At 56.1% G+C, this 11,034-nt stretch overlaps 7 protein-coding genes across 7 annotated transcripts; 4 read left to right on the forward strand and 3 right to left on the reverse strand.

Annotated features, from left to right (window-relative positions):
• Positions 1-114: 114 nt before the first annotated feature.
• M421DRAFT_423530 (uncharacterized protein) lies at positions 115-2,627 on the reverse strand. The gene is made up of 2 exons (XM_033593498.1): positions 2,204-2,627; positions 115-2,123 (listed from the first exon to the last, which is right to left on the reverse strand). The coding sequence occupies exons 1-2, from the start codon at positions 2,294-2,296 to the stop codon at positions 285-287; spliced, it is 1,932 nt and encodes a 643-aa protein (XP_033445948.1). The 5' UTR covers positions 2,297-2,627; the 3' UTR covers positions 115-284.
• An 89-nt stretch (positions 2,628-2,716) lies between these two features.
• Positions 2,717-3,568, forward strand: M421DRAFT_423531 (50S ribosomal protein L14). Its single transcript, XM_033593499.1, has 3 exons — positions 2,717-2,828; positions 2,888-2,972; positions 3,029-3,568. The coding sequence occupies exons 1-3, from the start codon at positions 2,814-2,816 to the stop codon at positions 3,328-3,330; spliced, it is 402 nt and encodes a 133-aa protein (XP_033445949.1). The 5' UTR covers positions 2,717-2,813; the 3' UTR covers positions 3,331-3,568.
• M421DRAFT_423532 (uncharacterized protein) lies at positions 3,383-4,155 on the reverse strand. Its single transcript, XM_033593500.1, has 3 exons — positions 4,012-4,155; positions 3,616-3,702; positions 3,383-3,568 (listed from the first exon to the last, which is right to left on the reverse strand). Exons 1-3 carry the CDS (start codon positions 4,081-4,083, stop codon positions 3,518-3,520), a joined length of 210 nt encoding a protein of 69 aa, XP_033445950.1. The 5' UTR covers positions 4,084-4,155; the 3' UTR covers positions 3,383-3,517.
• A 162-nt stretch (positions 4,156-4,317) lies between these two features.
• Positions 4,318-5,444, forward strand: M421DRAFT_103013 (peptidyl-prolyl cis-trans isomerase ssp1; the record flags this gene model as incomplete). The annotated part of the gene is made up of 4 exons (XM_033586859.1): positions 4,318-4,323; positions 4,776-5,215; positions 5,266-5,382; positions 5,435-5,444. The coding sequence occupies 4 exons, from the start codon at positions 4,318-4,320 to the stop codon at positions 5,442-5,444; spliced, it is 573 nt and encodes a 190-aa protein (XP_033445951.1).
• Positions 5,445-6,901: 1,457 nt separating this feature from the next.
• M421DRAFT_236146 (uncharacterized protein) lies at positions 6,902-8,232 on the forward strand. The gene is made up of 3 exons (XM_033588446.1): positions 6,902-7,371; positions 7,492-8,095; positions 8,191-8,232. Exons 1-2 carry the CDS (start codon positions 7,089-7,091, stop codon positions 8,082-8,084), a joined length of 876 nt encoding a protein of 291 aa, XP_033445952.1. The 5' UTR covers positions 6,902-7,088; the 3' UTR covers positions 8,085-8,095; positions 8,191-8,232.
• A 798-nt stretch (positions 8,233-9,030) lies between these two features.
• Positions 9,031-10,497, reverse strand: M421DRAFT_423537 (uncharacterized protein). The gene has a single exon (XM_033593501.1). It carries the CDS (start codon positions 10,472-10,474, stop codon positions 9,035-9,037), a length of 1,440 nt encoding a protein of 479 aa, XP_033445953.1. The 5' UTR covers positions 10,475-10,497; the 3' UTR covers positions 9,031-9,034.
• Positions 10,498-10,549: 52 nt separating this feature from the next.
• M421DRAFT_423538 (uncharacterized protein) lies at positions 10,550-10,893 on the forward strand. Its single transcript, XM_033593502.1, has one exon. It carries the CDS (start codon positions 10,683-10,685, stop codon positions 10,887-10,889), a length of 207 nt encoding a protein of 68 aa, XP_033445954.1. The 5' UTR covers positions 10,550-10,682; the 3' UTR covers positions 10,890-10,893.
• The last annotated feature ends 141 nt before the right edge of the window (positions 10,894-11,034 follow it).

The following is an 11,034-nucleotide window of genomic DNA, read 5'->3' on the forward strand; positions in this document are numbered from 1 at the left end:
AAATGAACAGTAAGGTATAGTGTATCGTTCGTATTATTGTCTGACTACTGTACAATGATTAAATCTACTCTTGCCATACCAATTGTTTCATGCTACAGTGCGCCAAAGTCCGACCCAAACTGGCGATCCAAGCCATAAGTTCCACGTCGTGTATGAATACTCCATGCGCCGCTTCGAAATGCTATGCCCATATCATACGCCAAATTGTGCTGGTTTGAAACATTCAAGTCGTTGCTCCATGCTTGACCGTCTCGCCATCTCGTCATTTGCAGAAGACAACCGCTCTACATTGTCCTCCTGACTGGCTTCCTCCTCCTTTTCGGTGGTGTGTCCACATCCATACTCGTGCTTAAGCTGCTTCGTTCGCTCCTGGGCGTCGAATATCGCTCGATGATGCTTTTCTTGAGAACCTTCTTCGTCTTGTTTTGCTTTAGCTCACGCTCTTCCTCAGGGTCCACGAAACGGTTGACGGTACGATGATCGGTGACGCGCTCCTCTTTGTCGTGCTTCCCATCCTTCTCAGTCTTGGGCCACCTGAACCCGTACAACTTCGAGTGGCGTTCGCAGCGGGGGCACTCTTTGCGCGTGTTGTAGCCATCCGCCTGCACGAACGTGTCGTCGCATGTCTGGCATTCGACCCATTTGCTGTACTTGGCCGACAGGCAGGCACCACTTGTCATGTAGTCGCCGGGCTTGCGCTTGTTCTTCACCCAACCCTCAGGAACCTCATCTTCTGTGATCTCAATGGGTGTACCGATGCGGTTCTGGTAGTCGATGTTAGATTTTGAACGTGTTGTGCGCAGTGTTGGGCGCCATTTGCGCTTGACGATTTGCTCATGCTCGCTGTCAAACTCAAGGCTGTCTGATAGCTCGCTGAGTTCTGAGGAACTGTCGTCGTCGGGGAAAAGAAGAGAGGGCAACGGGGCGTTTACCGTTGTTGTTGTGGTTTGCGTCATGAGCGTAGCCACGCCCAAAGTAGGGTTCTCGTGTAGTATCTCGGACTCGATCTTGATTTTTGGAAGGCTTTCCAGCGAGAGATCGTCATCGACGGAGGTTGCATCGGTGGAGTGCGCCGACTTTGGCGAATGCGCAAGCGACTGCGGGCTTGTGTCGCGGGATGAGCTGTTTTCATCCATGCTAACGGTGAGTGGTGTGAGAAGACCGTCGCGCTGTAGGTTGCGGATGTCGCGTGCTTTTGTTGGAGATGTGGATTCCGAGTTTTCGATACTGCTGACGGGGAGCGATGAGATGCTGTGCGCCTTTCTAAGGGTCGCCTCTCGCAGGTGTTCTGAAGCGCGCGATTTCTCTGGTGACCTCTTGATGAATCGACCCTTCTTTCGCAGCGTAGGCTCCTCAGACTCTGACTTGCGCTTCTTGCCCTGCTCTTCTATGGCTTCTTCTTCTTCTTCCTCTTCTTCCTCCTCGTCATCACTCTCTTCTATCCGCTTCATTGGCGCCCAGCCATTGACCCCCCTTTGCTCGCATGTCTTGCACAAGCACTCGACGTTGTCTTCGCCAAAGTAATCCTCCCCGTACGATACTGTGATCTCGTCGCCCGCCAAAATGGGCTTTGCCGCGACAATCTGCATGCCGTCGTAGCCCTTGGTCGACAGTCTTGCATTTGCGTCGCAGTCATGATTGGCAAAGCGCGCGGGTCCCAGGAACAGCGAGCGCGTCTTCTTTCTACTCGAAATGACCAGACTGAAGTCCTTGCGCGCCAACTCTAGCTTTTGCTCCTGTTCTTCAGTCATCGCAACCTGAACACCGGTCAGGTACTTGATCTCCTCGCGCGGGCTGATGTCCCTTCGTGCGGTGATGGAGGCTTCGTGCTCGGTGATCATGTAGCGGTTGGTGGTGGTGACTTCAAAGGGGCAATCCGGCATGTAAATGTTGACGTATCTCCTGAGATGTCGCTTGAACTGCTCCTGGTCCTTCTCGTCCTTCATGCTGGCCATGAACTTGCGCAGGCCAGGCAACTTCAGCAGCTCCTGGACAGCCTCGGCGGGTTCTTTGTCCCAGATGGCGTGCTGGCGGATGCGGTCGGCAATGTCCTCCTCGTGCATGCCCCGAGACGCAGCGAAGCGTCCGCCATGGTTCTTGCGGATAGTGGTCCAGTAGTAGACCTGGTGCGCCTAGCTTAGCCCAGTTGCTCTCCACGCTCTCGGCGACCGAGTTGTCGCACTCCCGCTAGGTTGCGACTCACCTTGTCAACCATCGCATCCGTAATCACGTCGTCGTACGATGCCAGTTTCTCCAGCGTAAGTCCGCCCCGGACTCCCCCAAGTTGGCGTGGCATGGTGCGCGAAAGGCCGCAACGAAGGGACACTGCGTTTGTCACAGAAGCTGACTGCGCGCTCCAAGCTAGCAGGAAGTGACGGCGCGAAAGGGGGTGGTTGGGGTGACGTCGAGCAGCCAATAAGCCAAGTTTCACCCGGAAGGAGCGACGGCGACAATAGGACAAGACGCGCAAGAATGAAAGTCAACAGCAGCACGGGCAGGACAAAGGCTCCGCGAGAAGGAGAGGAAGGAGCGGAGGCTGCGCACAAAGGCAGCGAGGACCGAGATAGCGCACAATAAGGGTTGGACCACAGGACTGGGCTGAGTTGGGGCCGTATGCGGACCCCGGCAGTTTGGCGCGAGTGAAGGGTGCAAGCGGGCGCTGCAGGGCTGGGCGGGAATCTCCGGCGCGCTCGACGACGTCCGATGAAGATTGTACCGGCGCGACACCGACGACGGCAAACAGCAGCAATCGCCGCGAGCCTGCACTTCCGACGCCCTGAGCACCTTTGGCCGAGCGCACACAGCCATCCACGATGATCCAGCTGAAGGTACGACGCCGCCGCCCGCGCTGCAGCCGCTGCGACAGGAACTGATGCGCCGCTTCTAGACCCTTGTCAACTGCATCGACAACTCGGGCGCCGCCATCGTCGAGTGTGTCAACGTCCTGCGATCGAAGCGCCCGGCGAAAGTCGGTATGTACAGACATCTATCAGGGGTCCTCGCGCACACAACGGCTGACGATCCCCAGGCGACCGCATCGTCGTGGTCGTCAAGAAGCAGCGCAACTTCGGCCCTGAGACGGGCAACAGCGTGTCCGTCAGCGCTGCGAACAAAGTCCGGAGAGGAGACGTCCGCCACGCCGTCGTGGTGCGCACAGCGAAGAAGTGGCAGCGGCCGGACGGCAGCGTGGTCAAGTTCGACGACAACGCCTGCGTGCTGATCAATAAAGCCGGTGAGCCCATCGGGTCGAGAGTCAGCGGCGTCGTGGCTGCAGAGCTGAGGCAGAAGGAGTGGTCGAAGATCTTGTCGTTGGCGCCCATGCACGTCTGAGCAGTGATGAATGGCACGGAGAACAAGAGGGGCTGCATTTTTAGGAGTACACGGAGCGCAGCGACACTGTAAAATATGTGTATGCCATTGTATAAATACCCACGGGTATCAGAAGACTAGTTTTCCAGGACTCCACGCCGTATGTAAAAGTTCAAACGCCGGCCAAATGCCCATCATTATGCATCGTTCATGTCGTGTGCGTGACTTTACCACAGCCGCAGCAGACGTAGTAGAGGGCCTGGTCTTGTCAGGGATGCCTTCAGTGGGAGCAAAAGAGCTTCTTACCATGCCCGTGTCCGCGGTTCGCTGTTGCGACTGAAAGAAGACAGCCTCGTTCTCGCCGCAAGAGCACTGCTTCTGGACGCGTGGTAGCTGGCCGCAACTGTTAGCGAGCAGGTTCAAAAGAATCAGGCAAGCAACAGAGGGGTATGCTCATGACAGAACGTCCTCCATGTCCTCGTCGTTGAAGAAGTCATCATCATACAACTCATAGTCATGGTCCAGGTAGTACTGCGGCTCAACGTGCGACGGCTCGTCCTCGGCCTCAAGCATGAAGCCTGGAGCCCAGTCCTCACCGCACACGTTGCACATGATGTCCTGCCCGCACATGGTGCAGCAGGTGACTTCTTTCTCTTTGTCTTGGGGAACAGCGTCACGGGAAGAGGGGTCGGAGGCACCAACCGTAGGATCTTGCGCAACCTCTGCTGTGACACCAGCCGTCGCTCCGACAGTCGACGCGATTTCGTGCCTCATGACGCAGGATGAGGGCGCCTCTTCGGTGAAGGAACATGTTCTGCAGGCGAACAGTAGCTTGTTCTCGGTCTTATCTTCGCGGGGAAACAGCAAGTTTGAGCTGCGCAAGTTAGCGCTCGTGTGCGAGTAGAATGTGCAACCGGTACTTACCACTCAGAGCAGAAGCGGAAGAGAATCTGCTTGTTGGGATCCTGGACAGGCTCTTGGCTCTCGTAGTCTGCTGCGGGGGACGACATGGCGGTGTGGTTTGCGGTGTGATGTTTGGACGTGGCGAGCTCAAGTACACGTCAAGAGCTGATTCGCGGGAGTGTGTGAGGGTTCGTGGTGTTGAGTGCTATGGTGTGGCGCGTCGTGAGTCTTGCTTATCGATGGTGAATGTGAATAAGCTTGGCGAGTCGCACGGCGGCGCAAACGCTGGTTCACCGTTCGCGAGCGGGTAAGTTACTATAGTAACCTCGCGCAACCAAGCCCAGCCCAGCGTGCCTCAGCCACTCAGCTGTTCCCCGCAGCCTGCCTTGCGCCGATCCATTGAGCAACCTCACCTACAAACTCAGCTCTCTGCGTACCCCACTTTACCCTGGCACCTTTTCCGTTGCCTCATTCAATACGCACAACCTCGATTGTCATAATGGTAAGCTATAGCTCTGCTTACATGCACCAATTACCGAGCGCGCGCCTGACACCGCGCGCAGTCGTCCAGCGAAACAGGACTGCCCGAGGGCTGGGAGATTCGCCGCTCCAACAGCAAGAACCTCCCGTACTACTTCCATGCCGCGACCAAGGATTCACGATGGGAGCCTCCTGCGGGCACTGATCCGGAGAAGCTGAAGCAGTACATGGCAGCTCACCACAGCTCCAAGGGCGTTGCACCGGCCAACTATGCCAACTCGGGCGACAAGATCAGGGCGGCGCATCTTCTTGTGAAGCACAGGGACAGCAGACGTCCTGCCAGCTGGAGAGAACCCAATATCACGAGGTCCAAGGAGGAGGCGCGCGCGCTCATCGAGGGCTACGAGGCTCAGATCCAGGCATATGAGGGCACTACGACAGACAGTGGCGCTGAGCCCAAGTCGCTTTCGGAGCTGGCCACAACTGAGTCGGACTGTAGCAGCGCACGGAAGGGTGGCGACCTGTGAGTGCCGCGATAGCCAGGTGGGACGGTTGAATGCTGACACTCAACAGGGGCTTCTTCGGCCGCGGTGATATGCAAAAGGAGTTCGAAGAGGCATCTTTTGCGCTAGAGAAGGGACAAGTGAGCAAGGTTGTTGAGACTGCGTCTGGGCTGCACTTGATCCAGAGGTTTGCCCTGCACCGTCCGTCCAACGATTCAACGCTAACTTATCGCAATCAGATTAGAGTAGGTTGCACAGGATTTGCAGCTTAGGGCCATATCGAAGGCATGGATGGTGAGATGAGCGACACGCGTAACGAACGCAGGGTGTTGAGAAGCGTCGCTTGACTGTGCAGCACAGCATAGGAACGTGGTTTAGACCCCGGCCACGCCGATGATGCCCAACAATCAACAACTGAACCGATGCTGTGCGGATAGGTTGCAACTTGCCATAGCCAGCTGCAGCACAATGCAGACAACGTCTTCAGCTTAGTTTGCTCTCAGCGTTTCACTGACCACCTCGATTGGCGGGCCTCAAAGACCGGAGGCCCCTCACGCCCCATAATATGCTGCCAACAAGCAAACGCAGACGCATTCGGCAATCAAATTGTGATGCCCAAACCCCAGAATGCGGGGAGAGTGGTCGAGGCTTGACAGCAAAACCTACTCCGCTGGTGTACCAACAGCCTGTCACCTATGATCGCGCATCATCATCCTGTGTGACAGCCTGACAGGGACCGAATGCCGAACTTGGGCACTCCACACATCTGACTTTGTAGACGAACGTCTGGATTGTCTCATCGTCTGCGTGCTTGTGGCACCTATATGACGGATCGTGCGGCCGCTTCTTGAAACTGCGTACCTTGTCCGCATCAAACCGCATTTCAAAACGCATGAGAACACGACAGTGTGCGTGCCTTTACACGACCTCGCGACACGTTCGCTGAAAGCCTCCAGGGCGAAGCTTGACTCGGCAACCTATCCGGCCGAACCGCAGCATTAATTCTTTCCGCTTTCGGCGTGCCGAAGTCTGGTTGGCCTCCAGCATCATCAAGGCGCTCCGGCTCTTTCCGACCGTGCAAGAGCAACCTTCCAAAAGCTGACATAGTGGGTGAGTCCTGCCGTCCCAATTTCCCGAATTGGCGCATCCTGCAGAGCGGCAGGCAAACGACTCATCGCTGCGCCTGTATAAGCAGACCGCTGCGCTACCTGGTTCGGGGTACGCTTGCAGTCGCAGATGCTGTGCCATCTTGGAGCCCGCAGCAAGGTGCCGCTGCACGCGCAGAGGCAGGTTGAGCGCCGTTGAGCCGGGCATCACGGCCGCATAGTTGGGCTCCAGGTGTCATCCCTGCACCTGCGACATTGGATGTCCGCCTCAACTTCTTGCTTTGACGCGCGTGTGGACGCACACGGCGATCCTCTGAAAGATTCTAACTCTCCGTAGACTCGGGCCTTCCCTTGGCAGCACCGCCACCTTTCACTTTCCAGGGCGAGAACAGTACTTCAGTGCTCCTTCCCATGTTCACGTTCCCGTTGTACGTCACTCGAACGGCAATCTAGTCAAATCCCCATACCCACACGTAACGCCGTACCCACCCCCAAGCCCTACTCCACACATTCCTTTTACTTCGCTTTCTCGGCCGCCTAGGCTCGATCGACACTACAACCGCGCTCCCTCACCTTGCAGAGCTCCGCCCACATCCCTCATACCCCACTCGCATACTTGTCTAGAAATTTCCGCCCTCGCGGATACAAATAAACACCTCACCCTCCTGTCTCACCACAAGGATCCTCTGCCGGGTCGGTGCACTAGCTTAAAACTCACCACGACCGCGACCTCAACGCTCTCTCGACCGGCTGTTTACCTTCAGGCACACAACATCTCCCCTTCACTATGGCTTCCATACCTTCTGCCAACCACTTTCACGACCCCAGGTCATCCCGCCCTCACAGTCGTCGTAACTCTACGCGACGGAGCTTTGCGTCCTCTCTCTCTCGGTCGAGCTCCTACCTCGATTCACCAAGGACACCCTGCCCTAAAGATGGCGACGCCTTTGCATACAACCCATCTCATCTGGACTACTGGTACTGCCCTCAATCCACCTGGGATCGTCTCCCAAGCTCTGTACAGAAGAGCCTCGCTGCTGTCCAGCATGCTGGCGCGTCAGCCTTGACTGGTATGTTAACTACTATCATTGTATAACCATCGACGGGTTGCGCCATTGGCTACATTTGTCCGCGATATCCACCCTTGTCAGGACGCATGTGTTATGTGCATATTGAACTAACCCTTTCAGGCTTTGAACGTCTCCGAGAGCACAGTGGGTCCAATGATGGCTCCCGCACTGACCAAAGGGCTCTGGAAGACGAGGTCCTGGTGGATCTCGACGACCTTCGCCCGCAGAAGTTCCGGACTGCCAGCAACGCTAGCAGCGTCTTCTTGTCAGATATTTCCTCTCCTACCTATAGCGGAACACCAGCATCGGACTCTGGCTCCGCCTCTCCCGTCCCGTCAACATTCTCGCTGTCTCAGTCCGCCACTACGCCCGCTTCTATCTCCCTTGGTCCACCAGAGCTTGAGGCAAAGCGCCCCTCAACACGCGAGCGCTCTTTCTCTACCCCTCTAGACCCACAGGACGCAAAGTATGCCTCAGAATTGTCGTATCTCCGCACGGAAGCCGTGCCCCGCCTTCGTCACGCCGGCCACAAGGTCGATACCGAATGGTATGAGGCCAAGCGCACGGGTTTCGTCGCTGCCGAGGATGTACAGGCCTTCGAGGGCTGGTGGACCGCAACGAAGTGCAGCATCTTGAAATTGAGCGAAAAGAGTAAGCGCATGGCTGAAGCCAATGGCGTAACCTCCAACGGCATGGGCTGGACTGCTCCGTAGTCGCTAGTGAGGTGGGTTCCCCATCGCCTAGTCATTTGGAGCAGTTCGCTGAGATTCTCAGTCTCTCCGTTGTGGAGGCCTTGGCCTTTTCTTACGTTTTGATCAGATTGACACAATTTCCTACTTCTCTTCCTCTCCACCTAGGGTATCTATTTCTCGAGCGAGGAGTTGGTTCCGGTACATCTACCGGAGGTGATGCATTTACACGCACATGGACTTCATTGATCTACCTTGGAGACGGAACTGGCGTCTATGGGTTGTCACAAACACTCCACTTCTGTCGAAGTTCGGTAGCGCTAAGAGCGCTTTCACGAACAACCTACTTTCCTCTTCCACAGCATCACGGCGGCCAACAAGAGCCCAGCCTTGGACGACACGCTCGTCAAGATAGCGAATATCATGATTACGACTCATTCCTCCGTTCACAGTGTGACGTGAAACTGCTCTCAGTACCTCTGGCGCTGAACTCTCGCGGGGAGATTTTGATTTTGTCCATCTCATCTAGGAGGCTGATTGCCTGTCGGGATTGCCATACCGTAACATGGTGGCTCCTGGCAGTAGAGATGCGAAAATGATCTCGAACAGCGCCCGAATGACGGACCCACGGTTTTGCGGAGGCTCCCGAATGAGCCGGGGTCGCCCCTGCGAGGCATGGACTTACACATATGCAACTGTTTTAGAACCTGCAGCCACGTTGTGTCAATGTGTCAATTCGGAGACTTGCGTCCGCGGAACACAGCCACAATGACTATCTTTGTGTTCCAGATGTGGATAGTGGACAGGGGGATTAGCGAATTACGCCCCAATGACTATATTTGCGCTTATTCTGACGTCAAAAACGCTGGAACACTGTACTGATCGAAGATTCAGGAAGCTCAGTTACAAATTGCAGATATCATGGGACAGACTAACTTCGATCACACCCGAATACTCCAGCTTATCGTGGGGCCTCAATAGTCTTCATCGTCGTCTGTTTCAGCGCGCGCCTGCCTCCCCGCGGTGCGCCATTTGCGTACCCCACCATTCCTCCCTGCTAGGCTGATGCGGTTCCACGGTGAAGTACTACCCTTCTCCCCATCGCCGCGTTCTAAGGAAGTTTCAGCCAGACGCAAACCAAACACACTAACGATGCACGACTTACTCGGCACGTTGTACATCCCTGGCTCTTCACCTCCATCACTGCGAAAGCCTCTTATGGCTGACTGCCTCCTCGGACCAAGGCTGACGTCGGTTTCGTCGAATTCGAAATCCCAATTTCTCCGAGGGCGGCCGCCCCCCATGCCCCCTTTCTTGCTGTCGCGACTGCGATTTGACGCGCTCGGTTCACTGTCAGAGTCCGGGTCTCGTCGCAGACCGAATCTCGGTCTGCGTTTCGGCAGCATAGAATCTGAGCCCCTTCCCTTGCTGCGCATGGCACTTGGCCGTGCATAAGGATTGAGCGGGCTTGCACCTCCCAGGCCCTCACGATCCTTGTCAAATTCGGTATGCTCAGATCGCATCCGCATTCCAGCCTTCGGTGGCATTCGCGCATGCCGTGGATTACGCGTGGTCATAGGATCGTACATGCCTTGCAGTTTCCCCGTGGCGTTCATTCCTCCCACGCGGCCCATGCCGTACGGATCGTGCATTTCCATCATCTGCTTCGTCATCTTGGGATAGTTTCCTGGTGTTCCAGAGCCATACCCGCCGAATGGCGTTGATCCATATGGATCTCCTTGCTTTACAGCTGTAGCCTGTTTGATCTTGTCAAGCTCAACTTGCAAGTCATCGAGCATGTCAGCTTTTCCCGCTCTGTTCGCTTTTTTCTTATCTCTCCTTTTGCTCTTTTTCGACCTTGAAGTCTCCGTGTCGCAACTGCTCGAACTACAGCTTGAGCTCGAGCCTGTCTTCTTCTTGCATCCAGAGTGATCACCGCAGTCTTTGCCAATATCGTCTTTCAGCACATATCGAGTATTCAGCTTGGCTCGCACTGGGACTTCTTCGCCGCCGATCTTGGCCATGCCCTCGTACCACTTGACAGCGCGCTCGCCCTTTCGACACTTGCAGTTCGTCGTGCAAATGCATGTATCAATTCCATCACCCCAACCCTCGTTGTGGTCTTTCGTCAGTGTCGCAGGTGAAGTCTTCGATCTTGTGAGCGAGTTACTCAATCCACCTCCCGCACTAGTGCTCTTCTGTATTGCTTCGTCAACGGCTGCCTGAATTGCAGAGGGCAAGTGTCTGGAACGAGACTTCGAGCTCGACGATGATGAAGTTGTACTCGGTGGCGGTGGCCGGGGCGGATGAGGCGCAAACGCATTGGCGTCGCGTGAGCCGCCCATGCCATGGGGATACCCAGGCATAGACTCGTGCGATGCGTATTGCAGCAGCACCGATGGATGTGGTGACATATTAGGGCCTTGAGGGTACACGCCTGGATACATCCCCGGATGCATCCCGGGATGTGGCATCATCCCGTTTGCACCCGTCTCCTCCATATCGGGGTATATCCCCGGATGTCCCTGTCCGCCTCTGAGCCCTGCATACCCAGTTGGTGCACTGCTAGGCCGCGGGTCGTTGTCATATGGCCCCTGCATTCCTCTCCTTCCTAGTCCTCGCATGTCCTGCATCTTTCTCTCCATCTTCCTCACAGGCACCTCGCCTAAGTCGGTACTCTCGCTTTCCCCCTCGTACTCGCGGATCCGTACGTCTGGCTCCACGTGTCCGTGGCACTTCCTTCGTGATCTGGCGCCGACCCTGCTGTACACCGGTCCTCCAGGTGCACCTTGGCAGGTGGCTCCTTGTTGGTGGTTGCAGTTCGTGTGAGGTGGATGGTAGCCTGGTGTTGGTGGTGGACACGCGTATAGACTGGTGCCGTAGGGGACAAGGACGTCGTTTCCAGGCGCGTTGATTGAGACAAGGGGCGGTGGGGTGGACGGCGTGTTGCCCATCGCTTACGCGCGGTGAACAA

This window comes from Didymella exigua, assembly GCF_010094145.1.
Source record: "Didymella exigua CBS 183.55 unplaced genomic scaffold M421scaffold_27, whole genome shotgun sequence".
Lineage (NCBI taxonomy): Eukaryota > Fungi > Ascomycota > Dothideomycetes > Pleosporales > Didymellaceae > Didymella > Didymella exigua.

Coding starts and splice junctions, on each gene's coding strand:
- M421DRAFT_423538 (XM_033593502.1), top strand. CDS start 10,683: ATGTCCTGCATCTTTCTCTCCATCTTCCTCACAGGCACCTCGCCTAAG.
- M421DRAFT_423532 (XM_033593500.1), bottom strand. CDS start 4,083: ATGAGGCACGAAATCGCGTCGACTGTCGGAGCGACGGCTGGTGTCACA. Junction 3,703..4,011: donor AGGTTGCGCAAGATCCTACG/GTTGGTGCCTCC, acceptor AGTTGCGGCCAG/CTACCACGCGTCCAGAAGCA. Junction 3,569..3,615: donor GAACCGCGGACACGGGCATG/GTAAGAAGCTCT, acceptor TGACAAGACCAG/GCCCTCTACTACGTCTGCTG.
- M421DRAFT_423531 (XM_033593499.1), top strand. Junction 2,973..3,028: donor GAAGCGCCCGGCGAAAGTCG/GTATGTACAGAC, acceptor GACGATCCCCAG/GCGACCGCATCGTCGTGGTC.
- M421DRAFT_236146 (XM_033588446.1), top strand. CDS start 7,089: ATGGCTTCCATACCTTCTGCCAACCACTTTCACGACCCCAGGTCATCC. Junction 7,372..7,491: donor TGGCGCGTCAGCCTTGACTG/GTATGTTAACTA, acceptor TAACCCTTTCAG/GCTTTGAACGTCTCCGAGAG.
- M421DRAFT_423530 (XM_033593498.1), bottom strand. CDS start 2,296: ATGCCACGCCAACTTGGGGGAGTCCGGGGCGGACTTACGCTGGAGAAA. Junction 2,124..2,203: donor CGGATGCGATGGTTGACAAG/GTGAGTCGCAAC, acceptor TAGGCGCACCAG/GTCTACTACTGGACCACTAT.
- M421DRAFT_423537 (XM_033593501.1), bottom strand. CDS start 10,474: ATGTCACCACATCCATCGGTGCTGCTGCAATACGCATCGCACGAGTCT.